At 43.2% G+C, this 27,125-nt stretch overlaps 1 protein-coding gene across 1 annotated transcript; it reads left to right on the top strand.

Moving 5' to 3' along the window:
- The first annotated feature begins 673 nt into the window (after positions 1 to 673).
- LOC146611453 (polymeric immunoglobulin receptor-like) lies at positions 674 to 16,396 on the top strand. Its single transcript, XM_085345621.1, has 7 exons — positions 674 to 713; positions 10,115 to 10,450; positions 10,782 to 11,096; positions 11,895 to 12,020; positions 13,018 to 13,055; positions 15,970 to 16,086; positions 16,256 to 16,396. Exons 1-7 carry the CDS (start codon positions 674 to 676, stop codon positions 16,394 to 16,396), a joined length of 1,113 nt encoding a protein of 370 aa, XP_085201747.1.
- The last annotated feature ends 10,729 nt before the right edge of the window (positions 16,397 to 27,125 follow it).

Raw genomic sequence — 27,125 nt, 5'->3', positions numbered from 1 at the left:
GGGTCTTACTTACCTGGATGCATAAAGACATAAAAGACTTAACATTAAGAACCATAAATACTGATATGACTGCGTTAACAATTCAATTAGTCTTGATGATTAAATTAGTTCTGATTGATTCTAGAAATCTAAAATGATTGATTAACTTTATTGTGCAAAGTGCAAATATCGACAAGAATCCACTTTTTACAGAATTGAGGCTAAACTTTAAATTGAAATTCATGGAAAACATAATAATTTTAAGAGTTTTGTAAGATTTTCAACCTTGAGAGCTGGTTTAACTACAGGCAGCTTTATGAATACTGGCCTTGGTACCTTCTCCAGTAGCTTTTGCATTGGTTATACATGACACCAGTGCTGCACAGCAGAACAAGCTGGGCCCATGATCACTCTTTAAGTTGTCACTGCAGAAGTTTACACCCTTCGATCCACTTTCAATAACAGTGTAATTGCAAAGTGTACATGAATGAGCAGTGAACCTCAAGCCCAGATGCATAAACCTCTGACTCATTTCTGTTTCTACATCGTCAGTTTGTTTCTTCACATCCTCTTCTTGGGTCCTTCATAGTCCCTCCCACCACGTATGTGTTCAGAGGAGTGGAAAGAGAGAGGAGTCAAAGCAAGAGATTTTTAACAGAGCTCCAATGAAACAGTAAACCATCAGAGCCTCGTTATGAACACCCTTCACAGTTTGATCTACTTCTTCTTCGTTTGTGAGTATATTGGCATATTTTTGTGGCACTTGGGTTTCTTACTTTTCTTATTGTTACACATGGTCATCTCAGTCAGCTGTGAGTTGCTTTAATGGGCAGCTTTTCCCTTCTTGTTAACTGCTGGGACACAAAGCTCATTCTGTGCCACCGTGGTTATCGTTCTGCTTCTTTTTCACTGATTTTTAAAGCTTTCTTTATTTTAGGGATGCAACTGATGGCAAATAGGTGTAGCATTAAAACATAATCAGTGATTAACCTACCAATTAATTTAGTGAATAAATATCTTGATGTATGCTCAATCATCCGGGTAAGGAAATCCCAAACAGCTGATTCTGTTTATCTGGATGTAGCGTTTTCAGTGGGAGAAACATTTCGTCACTCATCCAGGTGACTTCTTCGGTCTCAGCTGACTGCAGGACTCCCCAATCTTATAAACAGTACATTTGCATAATGACTGTAACCAGCCCAGTGAGGGAACTGGGAGATAAACAGCTTATGGCCATACCACCCTGAGCATGTCCGATCTTATCTGATCTCAAAAACTAAGCAGGGTTGGGCTTGGATAGGACTTGGATGGGAGCCTGCCTGTGAATGTCAGGTGGTGTGAGCGTGTTTCAGAGCAGCACAGAAACAGCTTTAGTGAAGGTTATAAATGATCTTCTTATGGCCTCTGACAGTGGACTCATCTCTGTGCTTGTCCTGCTAGACCTCAGTGCAGCGTTCGATACTGTCGACCATAATATCCTATTAGAGCGATTAGAACATGCTGTAGGTATTACAGGTACTGCACTGCAGTGGTTTGTATCATATCTATCTAATAGACTCCAGTTTGTGCATGTAAATGGACAAATTGGAAGTGTCTGGAAAATAACTCAAAATGTTAGAAATATTCCAGTGTTAGAAAATCAGCACTGCTCAGTGTTAGCCATTGTTAATCTTAACATATATATATGTATGTATATATATATAAATATATGTATATGTATATATATATATATGTGTATATATATATATATATATATATATATATATATATATATATATATATATATATATATATATATATATAAACACCCAGCACGCCCCTGCGGGCGGTTTATCCTTCAAGCTCGGGTCCTCTACCAGAGGCCTGGGAGCTTGAGGGTCCTGCGCAGTATCTTAGCTGTTCCCAGGACTGTGCTCTTCTGGACAGAGATCTCCGATGTTGTTCCCGGGATCTGCTGGAGCCACTCGCCTATCTTGGGAGTCACCGCACCTAGTGCTCCGATTACCACGGGGACCACCGTTACCTTCACCCTCCACATCCTCTCGAGCTCTTCTCTGAGCCCTTGGTATTTCTCCAGCTTCTCGTGTTCCTTCTTCCTGATATTGCTGTCATTCGGAACCGCTACATCGATCACTACGGCCGTCTTCTTCTGTTTGTCTACCACCACTATGTCCGGTTGGTTAGCCACCACCATTTTGTCCGTCTGTATCTGGAAGTCCCACAGGATCTTAGCTCGGTCATTCTCCACCACCCTTGGGGGCATCTCCCATTTTGACCTCGGGACTTCCAGGTTATACTCCGCACAGATGTTCCTGTACACTATGCCGGCCACTTGGTTATGGCGTTCCATGTATGCCTTCCCTGCTAGCATCTTGCACCCTGCTGTTATGTGCTGGATTGTCTCTGGGGCATCTTTACACAGCCTGCACCTGGGGTCTTGCCTGGTGTGATAGACCCCAGCCTCTATGGATCTTGTGCTCAGAGCTTGTTCTTGTGCTGCCATGATTAGTGCCTCTGTGCTGTCTTTCAGTCCAGCTTTGTCCAGCCACTGGTAGGATTTCTGGATATCAGCCACCTCCTCTATCTGCCGGTGGTACATACCGTGCAGGGCTCTGTCCTTCCATGATGGTTCCTCGTCTCCCTCCTCTTTCTTGGGTTTCTGCTGCCTGAGGTATTCACTGAGCACTCGGTCAGTTGGGGCCATCTTCCCAATGTATTCTTGGATGTTCGTTGTCTCATCCTGGACTGTGGTGCTGACACTCACCAGTCCCCGGCCCCCTTCCTTCCGCTTAGCGTACAGCCTCAGGGTGCTGGACTTGGGGTGAAACCCTCCATGCATGGTAAGGAGCTTTCTTGTCTTTATGTCAGTGGCTTCTATCTCCTCCTTTGGCCAGCCTATTACCCCAGCAGGGTACCTGATCACGGGCAGGGCGTACGTGTTGATGGCCCGGATCTTGTTCTTACCATTCAGCTGACTCCTCAGGACTTGCCTGACCCTCTGCAGGTACTTGGTGGTTGCAGCTTTTCTAGCGGCCTCTTCATGGTTCCCATTCGCCTGCGGGATCCCCAAGTACTTGTAACTGTCCTCTATGTCTGCAATGTTGCCTTCTGGTAGTTCAATCCCCTCAGTTCTGACTACCTTCCCTCTCTTTGTTACCATCCGACTACACTTCTCCAGTCCGAACGACATTCCAATGTCATTGCTGTATAGCCTGGTAGTGTGGATCAGTGAATCGATGTCTCGTTCACTCTTGGCATACAGCTTGATGTCATCCATGTACAGGAGGTGGCTGACAACTGCTCCGTTCCGTAGTCGGTATCCGTAGCCAGTCTTGTTAATGATCTCACTGAGGGGGTTCAGGCCTATGCAGAACAGCAGTGGGGACAGAGCATCTCCTTGGTAGATCCCGCACTTGATGGTGACTTGTGCTATGGGCTTGGAGTTGGCCTCTAGTGTTGTACGCCACATCCCCATTGAGTTCCTGATGAAGGCTCTTAGGGTCCCATTGATCTTGTACAATTCTAGGCATTCCAGTATCCAGCTGTGGGGCATTGAGTCATAGGCCTTCTTGTAATCAATCCAGGCAGTGCACAGGTTGGTCAGTCTGGTCTTGCAGTCTCGGCTGATTGTTCTGTCTACCAGTAGCTGGTGTTTTGCGCCTCTGGTATTCTTGCCAATTCCTTTCTGTGTCCCGCTCATGTATTGACCCATGTGCCTGTTCATCTTAGCCGATATGATGCCTGACAGGAGCTTCCATGTAGTACTGAGGCAGGTTATTGGTCGGTAGTTGGAGGGGACCGGTCCCTTCTTGGGGTCCTTGGGGATCAGGACCGTCCGGCCTTCAGTTAGCCATTCCGGGTGTCTCTCGTTAACTAGCAGCTGGTTCATTTGTGCTGCCAGACGCTCGTGGAGTGCAGTTAGCTTCTTCAGCCAGTAGGCGTGAACCATGTCGGGCCCTGGTGCTGTCCAACTCTTCATACTGGAGACCCTTTCTTGGATATCTGCCACTGTGATGGTTACTGGACCCTGTTCAGGGAGGTCGCTGTGGTCTGCCCTCAGATCCTCTAGCCACTGAGCATTGCCGTTATGGGTTGCATCCTTCTCCCATATGCTCTTCCAGTATTGCTCCGTCTCCAGCCTTGGTGGTGCTGTTCTCTTATTGTTCCCTTGCCACTGAGAGTACACCCTGGTGTACCTCCTCAAGCGGCTGGCCAAGGCTGTGAGTCTTTGCTTGGCAGTTTCCAAGGCCTCAGGTATGGACAGCTTGCTGTATTTCTTAGGCACCTATATATATATATATATATATATATATATATATATATATATATAGGATCATGGCCAAGCTTGAAACCTGGATCCCCCGTAGCCGGTTACCAAGATTACGTGAAGTACCCTCAGAAGGTCTGCTAGATGATGTTAATGCAGCACTACGGGCAATACCTACAACCACGATTACCGACACTAACAAGCTGATCTACAATACGGCAGCAGTGATCAGTGAGATGCTTGGCTACAAGTTGAACAGCGACAAGGGGCAGTACCAGTTCCAGCTCAGACTGTTCATTGTTACCCAAATAACAAGCCGTGGGTGACTAAGGACATCAAAGCCCTCCTCAACAACAAGAAGAGGGCTTTCAGAGGGGGCAACAAAGAGGAGGTGAGGAAGGTCCAGGTGTTACTAAAGGACAAGATCAGAGAGGCTAAGGACAATTACAGGAGGAAGCTGGAGTGGAAACTCCAGCAGAACAGCATGAGAGAGGTGTGGAGGGGCATGAAGACCATCACTGGATTCAGGCCAACCAACAGCAGGGGAGCTGAGGGAGGTGAGAATAGAGCCGACGAGTTGAATCTGTTTTTCAATAGATTCGACACCACAGTGTCTGCTCCCACCCCCACAACCTCACCTGCAGTCAGCCTGGAATCCAGAGCCACACCACTGTGCCAGCCTCTCTCTTCACATGTTGCCTCCTGTGAGATTCCTGACACCCCTCCCCCACCCATCACCTTCACTCAATACCAGGTTGAGATGCAAATGAGGAGACTTCACTCAGGCAAGTCTGCTGGACCAGACGGAGTGAGTCCCCTTGTCCTCAAGGCCTGTGCCCCCCAGCTGTGTGGAGTCTTTCATAAACTGTTTATGCTGAGTCTGAGTCTGCAGAGGGTCCCGGTGATGTGGAAGACATCATGCCTCGTCCCTGTACCAAAGACGCCTCGTCCCAGTGGCCCCCAGGATTACAGGCCCGTGGCACTGACCTCCCACATCATGAAGACCCTGGAAAGGCTCATCCTGGACCAGCTGCGACCCATAGTAAGACCACATCTGGATCCCCTTCAGTTCGCTTATCAGCCTCGTCTCGGAACAGAGGACGCCATCATCTACCTGCTCAATCGTGTCTACACCCATCTGGACCAGCCGGCGAGCACTGTGAGGGTCATGTTTTTTGACTTTTCCAGTGCTTTCAACACCATCAGGCCGACCCTCCTGGGTGATAAGTTAGCAGCGATGCAGGTGGATGCTTCTCTGGTGTCCTGGATTGTTGATTACCTGACAGGAAGACCACAATATGTACGTCTCCCACAGTGTGTGTCTGACAAGGTGATTAGCAACACAGGGGCACCACAGGGGACTGTCCTCTCCCCCTTCCTCTTCACCCTCTACACCACAGACTTCAGCCACTGCACAGAGACCTGCCATCTTCAGAAGTTTTCTGATGACTCTGCGGTGGTTGGATGCATCAGCAGGGATGATGAGACAGAGTACCGGGCTGTGGTCGACTCCTTTGTCACGTGGTGTGAGCAGAATCATCTGCAGCTCAACGTGGCAAAGACCAAGGAACTGATCGTGGACTTCAGGAAGACCAGGAAACACTTGACCCCTGTTTCAATCCAGGGGGTCAGTGTTGACATTGTGGAGGACTATAAATACCTTGGAGTACACATTGACAATAAACTGGACTGGGCTAAAAACACCACAGCACTTTACAGGAAGGGCCAGAGTCGTCTCTATTTTTTGAGGCGACTGAGGTCCTTCAACATCTGCCAGAAAATGCTGAGGATTTTCTATGAGTCTGTGGTGGCCAGTGCGATCCTCTATGCTGTTGCATGCTGGGGGAGCAGGCTGAGGGTCGCAGATGCCAACAGACTTAATAAACTGATCCGTAAGGCCAGCAATGTTGTGGGGATGGAGCTGGACTCCCTCAAGGTGGTGTCGGAGAGGCGGATGCTGTCCAAGATAAAGACAATGTTGGATAACACCTCCCACCCACTCCATGACATGTTGGTCAGTCACAGGAGCTCGTTCAGTGAGAGACTGAGATTACCGAAAAGCACCACTGAACGACACAGGAAATCATTCCTGCCTGTGGCCATCTCCCTGTACAACGCATCCACTTAACACACTGTTTGCTGCTACAACTACACATGTTTCTTTTCCAAATATTTATTTATAAGTGACTTATGTATGTATGTATGTATATATATGTATATATTGTACTATTCTTAGTTAGCGTATTGTCTGTCTTGTCTTAATGTTGGTTTAAAATGGAGCACTGTAACAAAAAATAATTTCCCCCAGGGATCAATAAAGTATTCTGATTCTGATTCTGATTCTGATACCCTCCATGGAGAAGGAGGCTAGAGGGCAAGATCAAAGTAGCACGGAGGGAGGTTAGCCAACTAACGGAGTTGCAGAAAGGTGCGACAAATAAGGTGCCTAAGAAATACAGCAAGCTGTCCATACCTGAGGCCTTGGAAACTGCCAAGCAAAGACTCACAGCCTTGGCCAGCCGCTTGAGGAGGTACACCAGAGAGATAGGAGGCAGGAGAATAAACCAGCGGTTCTCCACAGAACCAGCAAAGGTGTACTCTCAGTGGCAAGGGAACAATAAGAGAACAGCACCACCAAGGCTGGAGACGGAGCAATACTGGAAGAGCATATGGGAGAAGGATGCAACCCATAACGGCAATGCTCAGTGGCTAGAGGATCTGAGGGCTGACCACAGCGACCTCCCTGAACAGGGTCCAGTAACCATCACAGTGGCAGATATCCAAGAAAGGGTCTCCAGTATGAAGAGTTGGACAGCACCAGGGCCCGACATGGTTCACGCCTACTGGCTGAAGAAGCTGACTGCACTCCACGAGCGTCTGGCAGCACAAATGAACCAGCCACTAGTTAACGAGAGACACCCGGAATGGCTAACTGAAGGCCGGACGGTCCTGATCCCCAAGGACCCCAAGAAGGGACCGGTCCCCTCCAACTACCGACCAATAACCTGCCTCAGTACTACATGGAAGCTCCTGTCAGGCATCATATCGGCTAAGATGAACAGGCACATGGGTCAATACATGAGCGGGACACAGAAAGGAATTGGCAAGAATACCAGAGGCGCAAAACACCAGCTACTGGTAGACAGAACAGTCAGCCGAGACTGCAAGACCAGACTGACCAACCTGTGCACTGCCTGGATTGATTACAAGAAGGCCTATGACTCAATGCCCCACAGCTGGATACTGGAATGCCTAGAATTGTACAAGATCAATGGGACCCTAAGAGCCTTCATCAGGAACTCAATGGGGATGTGGCGTACAACACTAGAGGCCAACTCCAAGCCCATAGCACAAGTCACCATCAAGTGCGGGATCTACCAAGGAGATGCTCTGTCCCCACTGCTGTTCTGCATAGGCCTGAACCCCCTCAGTGAGATCATTAACAAGACTGGCTACGGATACCGACTACGGAACGGAGCAGTTGTCAGCCACCTCCTGTACATGGATGACATCAAGCTGTATGCCAAGAGTGAACGAGACATCGATTCACTGATCCACACTACCAGGCTATACAGCAATGACATTGGAATGTCGTTCGGACTGGAGAAGTGTAGCCGGATGGTAACAAAGAGAGGGAAGGTAGTCAGAACTGAGGGGATTGAACTACCAGAAGGCAAAATTGCAGACATAGAGGACAGTTACAAGTACCTGGGGATCCCGCAGGCGAATGGGAACCATGAAGAGGCCGCTAGAAAAGCTGCAACCACCAAGTACCTGCAGAGGGTCAGGCAAATCCTGAGGAGTCAGCTGAATGGTAAGAACAAGATCCGGGCCATCAACACGTACGCCCTGCCCGTGATCAGGTACCCTGCTGGGGTAATAGGCTGGCCAAAGGAGGAGATAGAAGCCACTGACATAAAGACAAGAAAGCTCCTTACCATGCATGGAGGGTTTCACCCCAAGTCCAGCACCCTGAGGCTGTACGCTGAAGGAAGGAAGGGGGCCGGGGACTGGTGAGTGTCAGCACCACAGTCCAGGATGAGACAAGGAACATCCAAGAATACATTGGGAAGATGGCCCCAACTGACCGAGTGCTCAGTGAATACCTCAGGCAGCAGAAACCCAAGAAAGAGGAGGGAGACGAGGAACCATCATGGAAGGACAGGCCCCTGCACGGTATGTACCACCGGCAGATAGAGGAGGTGGCTGATATCCAGAAATCCTACCAGTGGCTGGACAAAGCTGGACTGAAAGACAGCACAGAGGCACTAATCATGGCAGCACAAGAACAAGCTCTGAGCACAAGATCCATAGAGGCTGGGGTCTATCACAGCAGGCCAGACCCCAGGTGCAGGCTGTGTAAAGATGCCCCAGAGACAATCCAGCACATAACAGCAGGGTGCAAGATGCTAGCAGGCAAGGCATACATGGAACGCCATAACCAAGTGGCCGGCATAGTGTACAGGAACATCTGTGCGGAGTATAACCTGGAAGTCCCGAGGTCAAAATGGGAGATGCCCCCAAGGGTGGTGGAGAATGACCGAGCTAAGATCCTGTGGGACTTCCAGATACAGACGGACAAAATGGTGGTGGCTAACCAACCGGACATAGTGGTGGTAGACAAACAGAAGAAGACGGCCGTAGTGATCGATGTAGCGGTTCCGAATGACAGCAATATCAGGAAGAAGGAACACGAGAAGCTGGAGAAATACCAAGGGCTCAGAGAAGAGCTCGAGAGGATGTGGAGGGTGAAGGTAACGGTGGTCCCCGTGGTAATCGGAGCACTAGGTGCGGTGACTCCCAAGCTAGGCGAGTGGCTCCAGCAGATCCCGGGAACAACATCGGAGATCTCTGTCCAGAAGAGCGCAGTCCTGGGAACAGCTAAGATACTGCGCAGGACCCTCAAGCTCCCAGGCCTCTGGTAGAGGACCCGAGATTGAAGGATCAACCGCCCGCAGGGGCGTGCTGGGTGTTTTTTTTACATATATATAGTATTTAAATATGTAGTATATAGTTAGGGCTGGACCAGGTGACCCTGAATCCTCCCTTAGTTATGCTGCAATAGATGTAGGCTGCCGGGGATTCCCATGATGCATTGGGCGTTTCTTCTTCACTCACTATGTATTAACAGACCTCTCTGCATTGAATCATATCTGTTATTAACCTCTGTCTCTCTTCCACAGCATGTCTTTATCCTGTCTTCCTTCTCTCACCCCAACCAATCACAGCAGTTGGCCCCGCCCCTCCCTGAGCCTGGTTCTGCTGGAGGTTTCTTCCTGTTAAAAGGGAGTTTTTCCTTCCCACTGTCACCAAAGTGCTGCTCATAGGGGGTCATATGATTGTTGGGGATTTTCTATGTACCTAGGATAAAGTGTACAACATAAAGCACTGTGAGGCGACTGTTGTTGTGACTTGGCGCTATATAAATAAAATTGAATTGTATTGAACTCCGGTCTTAATAGACTGGTCATTTAAAATATTTTGTCACTTTAATTATAAAATATGATATTTTAAATCTTTTTTACAAAATGTACAAAGTTCCCCTCCATTGTAGACACTAATATTCTAATAAAAACTTTTTCACAGTCCAGCTGTTTGGTACCTTAGATTATGGTTTAGCAACAGCTGATAAAATAACTCCACCTCTCTCTGCTCACTGATGCTCTCATTTTGTTTGTTTGTTTGTTTTGTTCTTAAACTTGCAGCAGAGCCCGTTACAGCAGGTGGCGCTTGAAGCGGCTGCTGACATGGCCTTTGCCCAAGAGTCAGCTCTGCTCTCAGTGTGTCTGTGTGTGAATGCTGTGATCAGACTGCAGCTTCTTACAGGAAGTACAAACAGTAACTGTTGATGGTTCATGTTTCCAACAGCTCTGCAGGAGGGAAACCCTGAAGTCACCGATGCTCAGTTTCTTTACTATGGAGTCATTGGAGGAAATATTACGGTTCCTCTTGTTTTTCAATCATCTGGAACATGGAAGATGTTCTGCAGAGAAGAATGTGAAGGAGAAAACATTCTCATTAATACAACTGATGTCAGAGCTCAAACAGGCAGATACAGCATTGAATATGAAATACAATCAGTTTATGTTTTATATGTGAGCATCTCAAAGCTGACTGAGTCTGACTCTGGACAGTACAGCTGTGGTTTGGGTGGATCTTCATCATCAGCTTCATACGAACGGTTCGTGATCGTTGTTGCTGAAGGTGAGTTTCTGTTTCAGCTGTGGAAATGTTTAGTTTCTGTTCCTGAAGCAAAGTTTGAGTTTTCACTGACAGCTGCTGACGGTTTAAAGAAGCTGAAGTTTGTTCTTTATAAAAATCTCAAATCTGGAAAACTTTGGTATTGAAATATTTTGAAGGAATAAATCGGTCGCAAATAAGGATTTTTTTTCTCACTGTGCTTAAAGCTGATAATTCAGTAATAAATAAGACTGTAATCTAATCTATTAAAATCTAATAATGTGCAGATTATGAAGCAGCATCAGTGGCTTCTGCAGCACTGATAGTAACTATTGATTGTTTGTCTCTTTAACAGCACTGCTGGATGGAAACGATGATCAGCTGAAACACTTTGATAAAGAAACTGGAAGCTCTCTCACAGTCGGATGTTCCTTTAATCAGGCTGGAAACAGAGGGTTCTTCTGCAGGAGAGAGTGTGGAGGAAACAACACTCTTGTTCAAACAGATAATGTCAAAGCTCAGAGAGGCAGATACAACATTGGATATGCTTCACATACAGATCCAGGAGTTCTGTATGTGAGCATCACACAGCTGACCAAGTCTGACTCAGGACGGTACAGATGTTACCTGGGTGGTTCATCCAGAGAGTTTGAGGTCACTGTCACAGACGGTGAGTTTTTACTGACATTAATCAAATGTTGTCAGAGTGGAGCTGTTCAGCTGTTCCTTATTTCCTGTCATATATCTGCTGTTCCAGTGGTGGATGTTCATGTTGAACACGAGCAAAGTTTCTAATAATGAGCTCAGTGTCTGTACAGTGATCCCTGTGAGCCAACAGCTCAGGCTGCAGACTGCTCTGAGTGTTAGACTGTTTCTCCCACTGAAAAAGTTACATGCAGATGAACAGAATCAACCTTTTGGAGTTTTTCTACTCTGTACAATGTAAAATAAAGTGGAGAAGCCTTATGGAGACTTTGCTGTGGTCACAGAAGCCCCGTCTACCTGCTTTCAAATCTCCTGTTTTTGAGGATCAGCCTCAAAAGAAGACGTAAAGCTGAGAAGTGATGAAACAGCTTGTTTCAGACAGAGAATGATCTGATGGGCTGCTCCAACACACGAGGCTCAACTGTAAAAACACAAAGTTACTGTAGTACAGACCAAGAATAAAAATACATGGAAGCATTAATGAGCAGAATAGGTCCACTTTAACGTCTCTGGTAGCTAAATAATGTTTTTATTGATCATTGCAGTTGTTAGTGTTTCAGGCATCTGTATATAAAAGATAAATAACACAAATATTTAATTTATCACTTTCACAGTCTTTGTGAAGAAAATTAAGAAAATGAAGTTGTTCACATTTTTTTCCTTTATTTTCTCCTCTGGGGCTTCTGTCTAGATTTTTATTTATTTTATTTATTTTTGTTCACGTATCTAACCACAGCTAAAGCTCTCTGATCTTTTTCACCAGTCATCCCATCATTAACTGGACAGAACCAGCATGGGCTGTATGTGGGCCTGACTCTGACGGTCACCGTCATCCTGGTCTCAGTGTCTGTGCTGATATTCTACAAGAAACGATCCTCTAAACGAAAAGGTGAGACAACAGGAGCACGGATGACACTTTCCATTTCTCACAGTAATGAACATTTCAGTCATTGGCGTCTCTTTACAGTTAAATAACGTTTTGGAAACACACATTTTTTGTATTCAGAATATTTTCCCATAGAAGATTTGAAAATGCAGTGTGTTTCTGTCACGGTTAGCGCTGGCCGACCGTGGGGATGTGGGGAAAGGAGGACCCAAATGCTGGACTTATTTACAGTGCAGTAAATATTCACATAAATAATCCCGTTGATTCCCCTGACTCCCATGTTGTGTCTTCCTCCTCAATAAGTCCGTGCCTCGTGCTCTCCACCCCCATGTGTCTGCACTCCCCGTGCTCGCTGCTCTCTGGCTTTCCACGCTCTTCCTGCAGGAAGCATTAGAGGCAGCTGTCAGGAGACTAAAATACTGCAGGCATGCACTCGCTGCACTTGACACTAACAACACTAACGTGGAGTCTCATGCAACAATCCTGCACCGGTGGGAGCTCCATCATTCTCTCAAGTAGCTCCCCCGACGAGCCTGATCAGCAGCAGGTGTGTGAGGTCCTAAGGTGTGGCCAGTGCCACCCCCCACCCCCTCACCCCCCCACACACACACACAAACCCAGAAACCAGGAAGACGAGAGACAGCAACACCAGAAATACACGTCCATAACTGCTCATAACTGTCAGGGACCCTGAGTCTGACAGTTACTTGTTGAAGGTCCAAACTGAATTCAGGTTAAGTTATAGAATTGAATAATCCCACACTGGCAGCACCAGCAGCAACTTCAAGCATTTAAACAACCAGGATTCTTGAAGTGTTTTCATTTTCAAGCTTTTCTGGCACATATGTGGTTTGTCCTCTTGATGACTGTCCGAAATGCTGCTGCTCACTGTTTTTGTGAACAGATGAACATTTCAAGACATCAGGATTTATTTGCAGGGACCAGTTGCACCTGACCTTTCACCTGTAATAGTTTAAACTCACCTTTGTGCTTTTTTCAGATGTTCCTGTGGAAACACAGTATGCTGATGTCACAGAGGTGAGTTTGGGGAACTTTGAATCTTTTAAACTGTTCAAGAGTCCAGTGAAGAAAACTCAAAACAAGAAAAGTTTTAACGTCACGAATTTCTTCACAAATAAAATTTCAATCATTAAAGAAAAAATTACCAATAATCATCCCACAGATGTAATATTATCTACAGCTACTCTTAGTACCATTGATGTTAAGTTAGACTCTTTTTCTCCAATTGATCTTTCTGAGTTAACTTCAATAATTACTTCCTCCAAACCATCAACGTGTCTTTTAGACCCCATTCCTACAAAACTGCTCAAAGAAGTCCTGCCATTAATTAATGCTTCAATCTTAAATATGATCAACCTATCTCTAATGATCGGCTATGTACCACAGGCCTTCAAGCTGGCTGTAGTTAAACCTTTACTCAAAAAGCATCTCTAGACCCAGCAGTCTTAGCTAATTATAGGCCAATCTCCAACCTTCCTTTACATCTACATGGTGTCTGTATACAGTGGGGCAAAAAAGTATTTAGTCAGCCACCGATTGTGCAAGTTCCCCCACCTAAAATGATGACAGAGGTCAGTAATTTGCACCAGAGGTACACTTCAACTGTGAGAGACAGAATGTGAAAAAAAAATCCATGAATCCACATGGTAGGATTTGTAAAGAATTTATTGGTAAATCAGGGTGGAAAATAAGTATTTGGTCAATAACAAAAATACAACTCAATACTTTGTAACATAACCTTTGTTGGCAATAACAGAGGTCAAACGTTTACTATAGGTCTTTACCAGGTTTGCACACACAGTAGCTGGTATTTTGGCCCATTCCTCCATGCAGATCTTCTCGAGAGCAGTGATGTTTTGGGGCTGTCGCCGAGCAACACGGACTTTCAACTCCCGCCACAGATTTTCTATGGGGTTGAGGTCTGGAGACTGGCTAGGCCACTCCAGGACTTTCAAATGCTTCTTACGGAGCCACTCCTTTGTTGCCCGGGCGGTGTGTTTTGGATCATTGTCATGTTGGAAGACCCAGCCTCGTTTCATCTTCAAAGTTCTCACTGATGGAAGGAGGTTTTGGCTCAAAATCTCACGATACATGGCCCCATTCATTCTGTCCTTAACACGGATCAGTCGTCCTGTCCCCTTGGCAGAAAAACAGCCCCATAGCATGATGTTTCCACCCCCATGCTTCACAGTAGGTATGGTGTTCTTGGGATGCAACTCAGTATTCTTCTTCCTCCAAACACGACAAGTTGAGTTTATACCAAAAAGTTCTACTTTGGTTTCATCTGACCACATGACATTCTCCCAATCCTCTGCTGTATCATCCATGTGCTCTCTGGCAAACTTCAGACGGGCCTGGACATGCACTGGCTTCAGCAGCGGAACACGTCTGGCACTGCGGGATTTGATTCCCTGCCGTTGTAGTGTGTTACTGATGGTGACCTTTGTTACTTTGGTCCCAGCTCTCTGCAGGTCATTCACCAGGTCCCCCCGTGTGGTTCTGGGATCTTTGCTCACCGTTCTCATCATCATTTTGACCCCACGGGATGAGATCTTGCGTGGAGCCCCAGATCGAGGGAGATTATCAGTGGTCTTGTATGTCTTCCATTTTCTGATGATTGCTCCCACAGTTGATTTTTTCACACCAAGCTGCTTGCCTATTGTAGATTCACTCTTCCCAGTCTGGTGCAGGTCTACAATACTTTTCCTGGTGTCCTTCGAAAGCTCTTTGGTCTTGGCCATGGCGGAGTTTGGAGTCTGACTGTTTGAGGCTGTGGACAGGTGTCTTTTATACAGATGATGAGTTCAAACAGGTGCCATTCATACAGGTAACGAGTGGGGGACAGAAAAGCTTCTTACAGAAGACGTTACAGGTCTGTGAGAGCCAGAGATTTTCCTTGTTTGAGGTGACCAAATACTTATTTTCCACCCTGATTTACGAATAAATTCTTTACAAATCCTACCATGTGGATTCATGGATTTTTCTTTCACATTCTGTCTCTCACAGTTGAAGTGTACCTCTGGTGCAAATTACTGACCTCTGTCATCATTTTAAGTGGGGGAACTTGCACAATCGGTGGCTGACTAAATACTTTTTTGCCCCACTGTATATAATGTATAATTATTTATCCAATTAAATATTTTTTTGTTAAAAGAAAGGTCTATGGATGATATTCACTCAGTATCATACTTGGGGTGTCTGGCCCACAGTGGTTGTCAGAGGAGTGGGTTGGTCCTGGGTGTCGCCCTTGGTGTATGTATGAGGGGTGGTTTACTAAGTTGGGGGTGGATACCTTGGCAGTCATGCAGGGGGCTGTTTTTTTCTCTGTCATGTGTTGGCTCTTGGCTGTGGGTGGGGTGGAAGTGGCCCTGGATATGTGGAGCAGTTGGACATGGAGAGGAGCGAGAGTGGGCTGATCCTGCCGGCTCTTTCCGGCTTCGCTCTCTTCACTTCTATTTTACTTGATCTGCCCCCTGCGTAGTGCAGTCCTGGGGTCCTTCCTGCAGGCCCACTGCCCTATCCCTGTGCATGGTCGTCTGCTTTGGGGTGCGTGTCTCTCACCTCCAGAGTTGATGGGGGTCTGGGGGTGTGGAGCCTGGGTGGGCGGCTTGCGTGACTGGTTGTAGTGCACCTACAACACCTACAACTGGGCCGCTGCTGGCTGCTGGTGGTGGTAGTGGGAGGCTCTGGACACTGGTGCAGACTTTCATCCATGTTTCTCACACAGCACACTGCTGTTCTCGGCTTCTGCATTTATTACTTCCAGGCTGGACGACTGTAATTCATTATTATCAGGAAGTCCTAAAAACTCCCTGAAAAGCCTTCAGCTAATCCAAAATGCTGCAGCAAGAGTCCTGACAGGGACTAGAAAGAGAGAGCAGATTTCTCCTACACTGACTTCTGTTCATTGGCTTCTTTTCTCTCTTTTCAGGCGACAGACTCAAACAAACTCACCCATAGTGCACTGAGTTTTCTTAACAAGGCCCGTGTCTCTCCCAGCAACGCCTCCTGTAGTAACACCGATGAAGTTGTGTCCTCCGTGTCTCGAGTACGTAGGATGCCAGAGATCATCTGCTGTCCTTAACTGCAGATCATCTTCAGTGTTGCTGCCACGATTCTCTAAATGGATGAAATGAAGCTGCTTTCAGCCTCTGTGTAAATGTTCTAGAAAAGATTCAGATTGTATAATTAATAATGAATATTTTTCTGTTTTTTAGAAAGTGCACTTTAAGGACTTTAGTCCAGTTTCTACATGTAAAGCCTCAAACTACCAGAACCTTAATGGAGCCACCAGAGACCAGGACCAAATCTACTCCACACTCAAAATCCCTGACCAGACTCTCCAGACTCAGAGCTGAACATGAACATCGAAAAGACAATAAAAATCAAATAAAATTAATATTTCTAGTCTGGGTTAAAAGCCAAGCCAAAAAAAGATGATGCAGTGAGTCAGAGTAGCGTCCAGTCATAAAGCTGGCCAAGCTAGTTTTTGCATATTTGTGAAGAATTCATGTATCTGTCATATTAGCAGTCAAAACAAAATCTTTTTAAAAGCACAGAGAAGATTGTGGTGCATACATCATACATTTTATGTGTGGTTGATCTTCAGAAAAACTCCTTTTACTAAACATCAAGTAGGATTAGAAACAACTTTAGAACTTAATAACTTAAGTTACTTAATAAAAAAGACTCCTCCCTTCTACATCTAGAAGGGAGGAGTGTCGAGATTAAATGAATCAAACGTTCAACCACTCACAAATATCCAAGTCAACAACTGTACATCAGCAAAACAAGCAGTTTTCAGCTTATGTTTGTAAAACAATAAACTGTCATTTACAAATACTCGTCTCCAGAGTCGGAACAGAAGTATGAAGGCTTGTGAATATGCTCCCCCCTCTTTCCTGGAATAATGTGCAGAAGGAGCCGACACTGTGGGAACAGTTTCCTCTGAAGGAGTTTAACAGCAGGAACATGAAACATGGCTGCTTTTGCTGTCGTTCTTGACATGTTATTGTGTAGAATCTGGACGTTGTGTTCATTTGTCGCTGAATTTGTTTCTTCACTTGTTTTTTTATTTGTTGGCCAAAGAGATTTTAGTCTGAATGAGACACTTTACCAGGACAAATAAGGAAATCATGTTATCCAGGTTGTTTAGCCACAACATGATAATTATGATGATACAACAATGAAATCATGTCTGTAGATCTGTATTCTGCTTTATGTTACTAATCTGCCTGTTTCTAGAGCACTAATATTTTCATGTGGAGCTTCCCTGTTGCTGTGATGGGACTGATGCTGCTGAGGGAGGGGCCTCAAACGAGCTGTTGGTCACTGCTGGCACTCCCTTCTCATTGCAGGGCCACGTTAGTGTTCAAGTAGGACAAAACAGACAAAGAAGAAAACACTCGTAAATATTTCAGAAAATTTGGTGTTTTATTTATTTTTTTATTGCAAATATTGTTTAACAAGACAAAACTGCAAACTTCACATTTGTTTCTCACTCTTAACTGAAATCTTGCCAAACAAACACATCGCTCCTCTCTGTCTGTCCAGACACGTGGCTGCACTTCTGCTGTCATTTTGTTCGTATGTAACAAAGTAAAAAAGTGTACACATGAGTTTGTGACTCTCACTGAACTAACACAGCCGATCCCTCAGCGTGTTGGTGCTCTCTGCTCATATTAAATCATTTTTGGCTTTTTATAGAACTTATTTTAACATTTCACTCAAAAACAAACAAAAAAGTCACTTCAGGGGCCAAACTGTGTTATATTTCATCAGGTCAATATCTGTGTGTTTGAGCTCCCTGCTCTGAGGGCAACTCTGAAACAGTTTTTTCCTCATAATCGTATAAAAGGAACTTTGATGTTCTGCTATTTTCATTTCATCTGAAACCCACACTCGGCTTCAATACCGTGGGATTCCTTAACCACAGTTTTGTATAAATTGTAGTTACACAAGAGAAACCAGCCTTCAGCTTCCATGTGAGTCTGCATTTTTCTTTTGTCTTTCATATAGTAAACATGTTATATTTACAGAATCCTCAGGCATTAATAAAGTATCCTGATCCATTGAGCGGTGACGGTCTTATTTATAAAGTCTGAATTAAAACAGAATTTAATGATTTGTAAATGTCATAAACACATATTTTATTCATTATATCCAATAATTCTATTTTATTTATTTGGTTCTGTATTTTTATTCTGAATAGAACAGAAAACATAAAATGTTCACACTGAGAAAATGAACCATTTTAAGAAAACTAAGCTCATTTTGAATTTGATGGCAGACGCAGGCCGTGTTCCTCGCTGAGCAGCGTCTCCTCTTCTTTGAACAAGATGCAAACCCCAAGTTGCTCTCCGATGCATCAGAGTGTGAATGTCATTAGAAAAGCACTCAGTTTAGAGACGGTGCTTGTGAGGTGAATGTGGCACACTGTAAAAAAAATTGTAATATAAAAGAATTTTACTGTGTATTTTATAGTTTTGTACTGTTTTTCTAGAATATCATTAAATTTACATAAATAGGCTGTGATTTTATATTTCAAATGTAAATTAATGTAAACTCGCTGTAAATGTAATAAAACATAATTTTCTCGTTTTTTAAATATATCTGTCTGTACATGAGCATATTTAGATTGTTAAAATACTTTCACAAATGTATCACAATTTCACAAATATTTGTCCGTTATTTGAAAGATTGAACTGTTAAATTCAAATGTAATGCTATGGAAAAATATATAAAATGATTCTTATAAACTTTTTTTACACCAAATAATAATTATTATTATTGTTATTTAGGGCGATCGTGGCTCAAGAGTTGGCAGTTCGTCTTGTAATCGGAAGGTTGCTGGTTCGAGCCCCGGCTCGGACAGTCTCGGTTGTTGTGTCCTTGGGCAAGACACTTCACCTACCACCTACTGGTGATGGCCAGAGGGGCGGATGGTGCGATATGGCAGCCTCGCCTCTGTCAGTCTGTCCCGGGGCAGCTGTGGCTACACCTGTAGCTGCCTCCACCAGTGTGTGAATGAATAGTGGAATTGTAAAGCGCTTTGAGGGTCACAAAAAGTGCTATATGAATGCAATCCATTATTATTTAAACCAACTGTTAACTGTATATTATATTTCTGTACATTTAAGTATTATTATTCATATTGCCGCATTCACTGACCTTGTTTACAGGTAATTTCATTGTTTAATCACATTAAAATGTTCCCAATTTAATGTTTAAAAACTCTTGGAAAAGGCAAAATCCCATGTAAAATTAGGGCAACAAACTGTATTGGCATTACTGAAAATAACTGTATTTTTACGAGAAAGTTCTTTTCTGTTATTTTATGGGATTATTTTGGCGCCCCAGCTAGAATATTACTGTTGTTTTAGGATTTTCTTTTTTACACTGCATGTTGCATATGAGAATCAGTCCATTTACCATTTAGTCTGCTGCTCAGCAGTGCTCGCTCTTCTTTGTTGTATGTTACATCTTTAACATAGTGTCACTCATGGAGACTGGCCCAGGAACAGCTGGCTCATGCAGGCATGTCATTGGTTGACAATGACGTCGGGGAGCGCTTGATTTTGTTTTGCTCTTTTTTTTATTGGTGGAGGCTGCAGTATCGTTCAGTCGTGCTCATTTAATCGTGGAAAGATAATCACTGAGCATCAAATCTGATTAATTGTGCAGCCCTGATGAACACAACAAACACCTGAAAGCATGAAACTGTATGCTAATACTTTACACACGGGCTGTGTGTGTGTGTGTGTGTGTGTGTGTGTGTGTGTGTGTGTGTGTGTGCGTGTGCGTGTGTGTTTCTGTGTGTGTATTCCTGTCTAGCTATCTTTGTGAGGACCGAAATCTGCATTCTGCTATACTTGTGAGAACCAACAGTCACTTGTGAGGACACACAAGCCGGTCCTCACAAATTTGAGTGTGTGTGTTTACTGTTCATTTCTACTGTCAGTGTGTAGTTGGTTTTTGTGTAGTTGTGCATGTTGTTGCTGATTGTTTAAAAGCTGTAAGAATTTTTTTAAAGTAACAAAGTAACACAATTTGAATCTTACAGGTCAGAAAAAACTGCAAAGAAAAACCTTACTGAGAAAAAAGAAGCTAATTTCACTCAAAGGCAACCAGCAGCTGCCGACGACTTTTAAGGAGGTATGGAATACCTCCTTAAACTCACACTCACTGTTGGTAAATTCATTATGAAATATGAAAAAATGACTTATTCTGCAAAACAAACAAACAAACAAAAAAAAACCTCAAAAGAAACAATTCCCCAGAGTTTTTACCAAACACAGGATACTTTGTGAAAACCAGGATTTACATTAGACCTCAGGTCCTGCTGCTCAAACCACTTTCTCATTTCTCAGTTTCAACATGGTTGATACTTTTAATCACATCCTCCTTTTGGGTCTTATTTCCTCCTATCAGCCATAAGGTGAGGGAGACACATGAGGAGAGAGGAGTCGAAGCTGCTTAATAAAGTGCTTTGTTACATTGTACTCTGGAAGAAAAGAAAAAAGAGTGATGCAGAGGGGAGGAGTGTAGAGGTGCTGTGGTGTTTGGAGGAGGGACTCCTTCAGTCAGAGAAGTGAGGCGTCACAAGTTCCTGGTTTCCAGTGAAGAAGAAGAGAGGCAGCAGTGAACCATCAGAGCCTCATCATGAAAGTCCGTCACACTCTGATCTGCTTCTTCTTCCTTTGTGAGTACATTCACTTGTTCTTTCTGTCACTCTCCTTCTTCAACATGTTTCTGTTGTTAAACATGATGATCAGAGTCACTATGAGTCACTTTCATGGACGCTTCCATTCTGACTCTGGTTGCAAACTGCTCGGACTGTCACGGTTCTGGGTCAGTTTCCACCCAGTATTTTGAGTTTATTATGTTTTGGTTTAATTTTACATCAGGGATTGTTTTCTTGTTCTCTTGTTGTGTTAATGATGATGATTATGATGTTTATTATTAGAGTTTCATGTTTCTGTTTGTGTTTAGGATTTGTTCTTCGGTTGTGTCTGCTTAGTATATGTCTAGTTCCATGTGTCATTTTCTGTCTGTCTCTCAATGTCGAGTCTGCGTCTTAGTGTGATGGTTTCTTGTTCCTGTTTTATTGTGAAGGTCTGCGTCTCATGTGAGTGTGTTCAGTTTTACCTCTCGTCACCCATCTGTGTCTCCCACCTGTGTGTAATCTCCCTGTGATTCTCTGAGTGTATTTAAGTCGTGTCTTCTGTGTTTGTAGTTGCTGGTCCGTCTGTGTCTTCCACCCGGCTTCATCTGTGTGTTTCCCTGCTGTCAACCGCCAAGTGTTTCTGCTCGCTTTCATTCATGTTCGGGTTCGTGTTCTGTAGTCAGTTGTTCCCAGTCTAGTTTAGTCCTTGTTCGGTTCGCCTTTTGTCCATTTTTATTTTGTTTAATAAACCACCATCACACCTTTACAAGTGCCTGCGTTTGGATCCTCCTTTATTTTCCACACGGCTCATCTCACTCGCCGTGACACGGACACAAACCTCCTCCTGCTGCCAACAACAAAGAAACTGTTTTTCTTTCTTTTACTCCAATCCTCAGAGTTTGTTAAGTTTGAGGTTTAATTTTTATTCAATGTGTGAATTTGGATTTCTATTTAGGTTTTTATTGTTATTCTACTGTTTTTAATTATTGTTTGGTTATTATGGTTTTTTTGGTTGAGCTTCATTCTAGTATTTTTGAGTGTTTTCAGTTATTTTTTAATTATTTGAGTTCTTGCCTGTGTTTAGATTTTTATTGACCTGTAGACTAAAGCTTAGCCTCCCAGTTCTAGTTTGTTTTCTTCTTCGTTCAGGTCCAAATTTAGTCTGCTTTCTTAAGTCGACAGCTAAAATATTTTAGTGGGAAACTTTAGCTGGGCAGATGCCGACATCTCATGGGACTTTAACTGATCCCTGACAAAAAAACTGAAAAAACTAAAGTCGTATTCATCAGCTACATGATGGTTTCTATGTGCTCGTCAGGAGGCACCGCTGCTTTTAAACTGGCCTGTTTTGTGATTGCCTTTAGCCTTGAAGATTTAGGACTTTTCATTATAATCTTCCTCTGTTTCTCTCTTTAATTTGATCGCCCTTACGTCAGATTTTTCTAACAACGTGTAGAGAAGTGTGGAGATTTACTACTTATGTCATACGTAAAACAAAGTGTTATGAGTAAATAAAGTAATGGTTTCATCTTCTAATTTTTTTTCAGTAAAATTTCTTCCAATGCATTTTTCATAGCTAAGCATCCATCCCATAATACCAACAATAGAGGAATAACAAAATTCAAGCTGCTGCTGGTTTAACCACAACTTCCTAGTTGAGGGCTCACTCGACCAGTGACGGACGAGGCTGAATGTGTGTGTGTGTGTGTGTGTGTCTGTGGGGAGGTCAGTTTTTTTTTTTTTTTGGCTCTTTTGCATCAGAATTGTTGTCTAAAGGCAAAGAAAGATGCCCAACGGATTTACTTTACCAAATTGACCATCCCAGCCTTGCCTTAATGGTCTATTTGATTCACCTTTTATTGTTTATTTTATTTATTTATTTTCACTTGCTAGATACGGGACAGACTTGAATGAGGAAAAGAAAAGGGAGAAAGGAAGAGGGGGAAAACAGTGGAGAAGAGGGACAGGGATAAATGGCAAAAAAAACCCCAAAACCAACTAAATAAGCAGACAAAAAAAACAAAAAACAAATACATCTATCGATCACCTGGATCACCTGTTGAGAAAGGAAAAAGAAAACAAGCAGAAGAGAACGAGAGTAATAGAATAAACAACATCACGATGATATATGGGAATATGACAGTAAATACTAAATATTAAACATTGTTGTGCAGCACGTAAGATGTGGGGAGGTCAGTTAACTCATTCATATTCAGTCAGTAGCTACAGAAACTACACACTGACTAACATCAGTTCTACTGAGAGCAGATAGATGTGTGTGTGTGTAAAACGTTAAAGAAAAAGTGAAACTGTTGAGGCACTCTGTCAAAGGTTAAAGCAGTTAAACGAGCAAAGCGGGCCAATGTGTATCGAGGCAAAGTCTTCATCAGAGTCGCCTCTATGTTTTCTATTTTCAGTAAATTGTTGAAATGAAACAAAAACATTTTTTGTAACTTTTGGTTCGTCTGCAAACAATCAGACTGCAGCTTCTTACAGGAAGCACAAACAGTAACTATTGATGGTTCATGTTTCCAACAGCTCTGCAGGATGGAAACCCTGAAGTCACCAAAGCTCAGTTTCTTCACTATGGAGTCATTGGAGGAGATTTGGAAGCTGGATTCTCCTTTAATTCTGCAGGAACATGGAAGATGTTCTGCAGAGAAGAATGTGAAGGAGAAAACATTCTCATTAATACAACTGATGTCAGAGCTCAAACAGGCAGATACAGCATTGAATATGAATGGACTGGTTCTCATGTTTTATCTGTGAGCATCTCAAAGCTGACTGAGTCTGACTCTGGACAGTACAGCTGTGGTTTGGGTGGATCTTCATCATCAGCTTCATTCACACCGTTTGCGATCGTTGTTGCTGAAGGTGAGTTTCTGTTTCAGCTGTGGAAATGTTTAGTTTCTGTTCCTGAAGCAAAGTTTGAGCTCAGTGTCTGTACAGTGATCCCTGTGAGCCAACAGCTCACACTGCTCTCAACACTCTGTTTCTAAGTTTGTCAAGTCTATTGTTAATTTTCACCGGATGGATGGAAACAAAAATCTCATTGGGTGATTTTTAAATGATTCTAAATAAGTCTAACTCTCACTCCACTTTGCAAAGTCCGCCTCTCTACATCTGATGGACTGTAGTTGTGACGGTGAACATTAAAGTCTGAGCGTCAGAGCCGATTATAGTCAGAGTACTATAGTGTATCTTTAATGAACACTCTGGCCTGTGATTGACTCTACGACACAGGAAGCTGAACACAGACACAAAGAACCATAAATGACAACAAAACACAGCAAAGTGGCTCCATTGTTTTTGTTACAGACACGTTCCTTCCTGTAAGGCCTTTGTGACTGAGGCCTTACTCGCCAATTTCAGGAAGGGCAACTGGTGGGAAAAAGTAGCTTCAGTCAGCAGCATGAATAGACACTTTATGTACCTGAGCAGGTAACATGAGGCAGACGCAAAGGCTGATGGTGAGGAAGGATTGTAGGGATGTGTTGTTTCTGAAAGATGTACTCCTTCAGTGGAGAACTCTTTTCTCTTTTTTCCAGCAAGTCCACTATGAGAACTGGACTCCAACTTGTGCAATGTAAAGGCTCAACCCACCAGGACATGGATCCAATCAGCAGAGACTTGGACCAAACCTGCTCTGCACTCACATCACAGGAGACTCTGGATTTGATCATTTTCCAGCCTCAGGCTGAAGTTTGTTCACAGACGCTGAAAACTGAGAATCGATAAAATACAGAATCCTTTCAAAATTACTGAATTACATAATTTCTATCATAATGAATTTGCTTCTTTATGTAAATGTAATAATGATCAAAACCAATCACAGCACAGAAACAGCTCTTCCTAAAGACATCAGTGACCTGAAGATCCACAGTGACCACAGAGAGTCTCAGTTTTAGAGCTTCTCACTGCTGCCTTCAACATTGTTTATTAAATGCTAATTCAAAGACGGTTTAACATGTCAGGTCCTCGACTGACTCTCATCATATCAAAAGTTTAGAAGTTTTTATGTTTGATCCGGTAAATTCCATCAGGGGTTGGGTCTGCCTGATGCTCCTTCCTGTTACAATAGAGCTTTTCTTACAATAAAAAACTGCTGTTGTTTGTGCCATATGAATAAAAATTAAATGATCAATTGAAATAAATGAAGGGAAACATGTCAGAGCCGTTCATATTCATGTCTGTGTCTGTTTCTTGTTTAGAGTTAATCTCGGTTTGGCTTGTGTTATTCTGGCGTCTCTTTATAGGCGAGTTCTTTTTTGGGGAAGACCAAGCACCCCAAATTTCACAAGAGAACCCTCAAATATAACTATATTATTATTAGTAGAGTTATTTTCTGAAATAATTTTCAAATGGTACAATTTCCTAACTTTCTATTGACAACAGTACAGGACAGAACAAAAACAGGTTTATGTCCAGTGTTGATGATGTCACAGCGTCTCACACAGAGGCTGTTTGTCATTAATAGTCTCAGTAAGACTTTCACTGCTGCAGCAGAAAGAAGATGCATCAGTGATGCACATTTAAAACACAATTTAACTCAGATACAGTTCAGACTGTCCTGATGATGCAGGGACATCATGTGACTTATAAAGTGTCTGCTTATTTTTATTTGTTCTCTAAATAGCGTCAACAACATTGTAACCTTCTGATCCACGAGTCTGCTGGGACATCACGAGCGTCCAGCCCAGGAGCTGATGTACTTTATTATTTTATTCTGGTGAAACTGGGCGTCAGTGTTTGTTTACAGCACAGCTGCAGATCCAAGTGACAGCAAGTCAAAATGATGTTACCTGTCTTTCCAACAGCCTGTATCCAGTTTGGTTATTGATCCGTTTTTATCCTTGTTTCACTGCAACATTGAACTTTTGGATTAAACTTCCAGGAAGGCTGCTCACGCTCAGGGAAGCATTTCCTTTTCAGGGAACAGTGTTTTATTTTTCTATATATTCATTTGCATTTCTTTGTTCTTTGTCAAAAATACGGCAGCATAACAACTGTTCATTTGCATTAAATAAAAACTGACAACATTGCTTTACATGTTTAATGAATTTTGAGTGAGATCAGAGCTCAAACATGATATTTGAAAACTATGATGTGATAGTTGGAATCCATGTGTAACAGTATCGTTTAATAAATGTTGTCAAATCAAATGTAGCCGCACAGGACAGAATTACTGGGCTTCTTAATGTGCATCTCTTATTGTTGGTGAAGACAGACTGAACAAAAATGTATTTTTTTCCTCTTTACTTTTGCCCAACAGCAACCATACGGACTTATGCTGAACTTTAATAGCATGAGAGGAAATGTGGCAAATTAACAGAATAAAGGATAATGGAAAAAAAAGCACCAGAGCAATACGAGGGAGTAAAGAAATAAAAAAAATACAAGTACAAAATACGTCAGTGGCCTCTGACTGTACAGAACAAAATACAAAGAGCTAAATTACACAAGCCTCGTTTAAAAGGTGCGCAAGTGTTACATGTATTATTTTATAAACACGTACTTTCCACAGCAGTATCTCACTCAGGATATTGGAGCAGACAGATGATGTTGCAGCTTACACGCAGAAAATGTCCACTCTGTGCTGCACATGCAGGTCCTTTACATCATCTGGTTAAAATACTTTTTACCACTGCAATACACCAACGTGTTTCAACAAGTTATGTGCATATTTACAGATTTCTTACCAACAGTGTAATCAGATTACTTTTTTCAAGTAAAGTAAGGGATTACTATTGCAAAAAAGATAATTAGATTACTGTTACTTTCCCGTAAGCACGCTGCGTTACTCCGTTACTAAACCGTGATTTTGTTTGCGAGAGTGTCTCATCACAATCACGTACGCGAGTGGCAACAGCTGTGTGCAGATCAACAGTGGATCATATATCGAGTGCGGAGAGAGTATGAGCGTGCAGCGTTTAAAGCGTGGAAGTACTGACCTTACTTTGAGTTTGATTCCATAAGAAGTGACAAAAACATTAGTGTCCACTGTTCACTGCGTGGGAAGAAAACTTCTTTTTAGAGCGAAAAAACCCCCAAACGTCCGAGCAAGCACCGAGTGCGCTACCACAGGAATGTGAAACTCACAGAGAAACCCCGGAGTCCCGGACAAACCTCCACCCACCCCACTCCTGCTAAACAGGCGACAGTAGATTTAAGAGCGACAGGACTCGCTGAGTCTTTGATTTTATTCATTTTCTGCTGTTTTACTTGCATCTATTTGAAAGAGTGAGTTTAAACACAAACAACTATTTTATTTTATGTGCTGGAATGTGCAGAAAATAGGTTTAAATTAAAGACTGTTGTATATAATTTAATTTTTGATTAATGCAGCGTAAATGAAATTAAACGATTAAAACAATTTTTAAAAGAGACTTTTTTTTAATTGATGACATTTTATATGATGGATT

This window comes from Diplotaxodon limnothrissa, linkage group LG20 (assembly GCF_057381915.1).
Source record: "Diplotaxodon limnothrissa isolate DT_005_m linkage group LG20, D_limnothrissa_male_GT1.1, whole genome shotgun sequence".
Classification (NCBI taxonomy): Eukaryota; Metazoa; Chordata; class Actinopteri; order Cichliformes; family Cichlidae; genus Diplotaxodon; species Diplotaxodon limnothrissa.
Note: the sequence above shows the minus strand (reverse complement) of the source record. Positions and strands in the feature narration are given on the sequence as shown.

What these genes read in the sequence shown, in the direction of transcription:
- LOC146611453 (XM_085345621.1), top strand. Translation starts at nt 674, where the DNA reads ATGAACACCCTTCACAGTTTGATCTACTTCTTCTTCGTTT. An exon ending in GATCTACTTCTTCTTCGTTT is followed by an intron (nt 714 to 10,114) that starts GTGAGTATATTG and finishes TGTTTCCAACAG; the next exon opens with CTCTGCAGGAGGGAAACCCT. An exon ending in TTGTGTCCTCCGTGTCTCGA is followed by an intron (nt 16,087 to 16,255) that starts GTACGTAGGATG and finishes TCTGTTTTTTAG; the next exon opens with AAAGTGCACTTTAAGGACTT.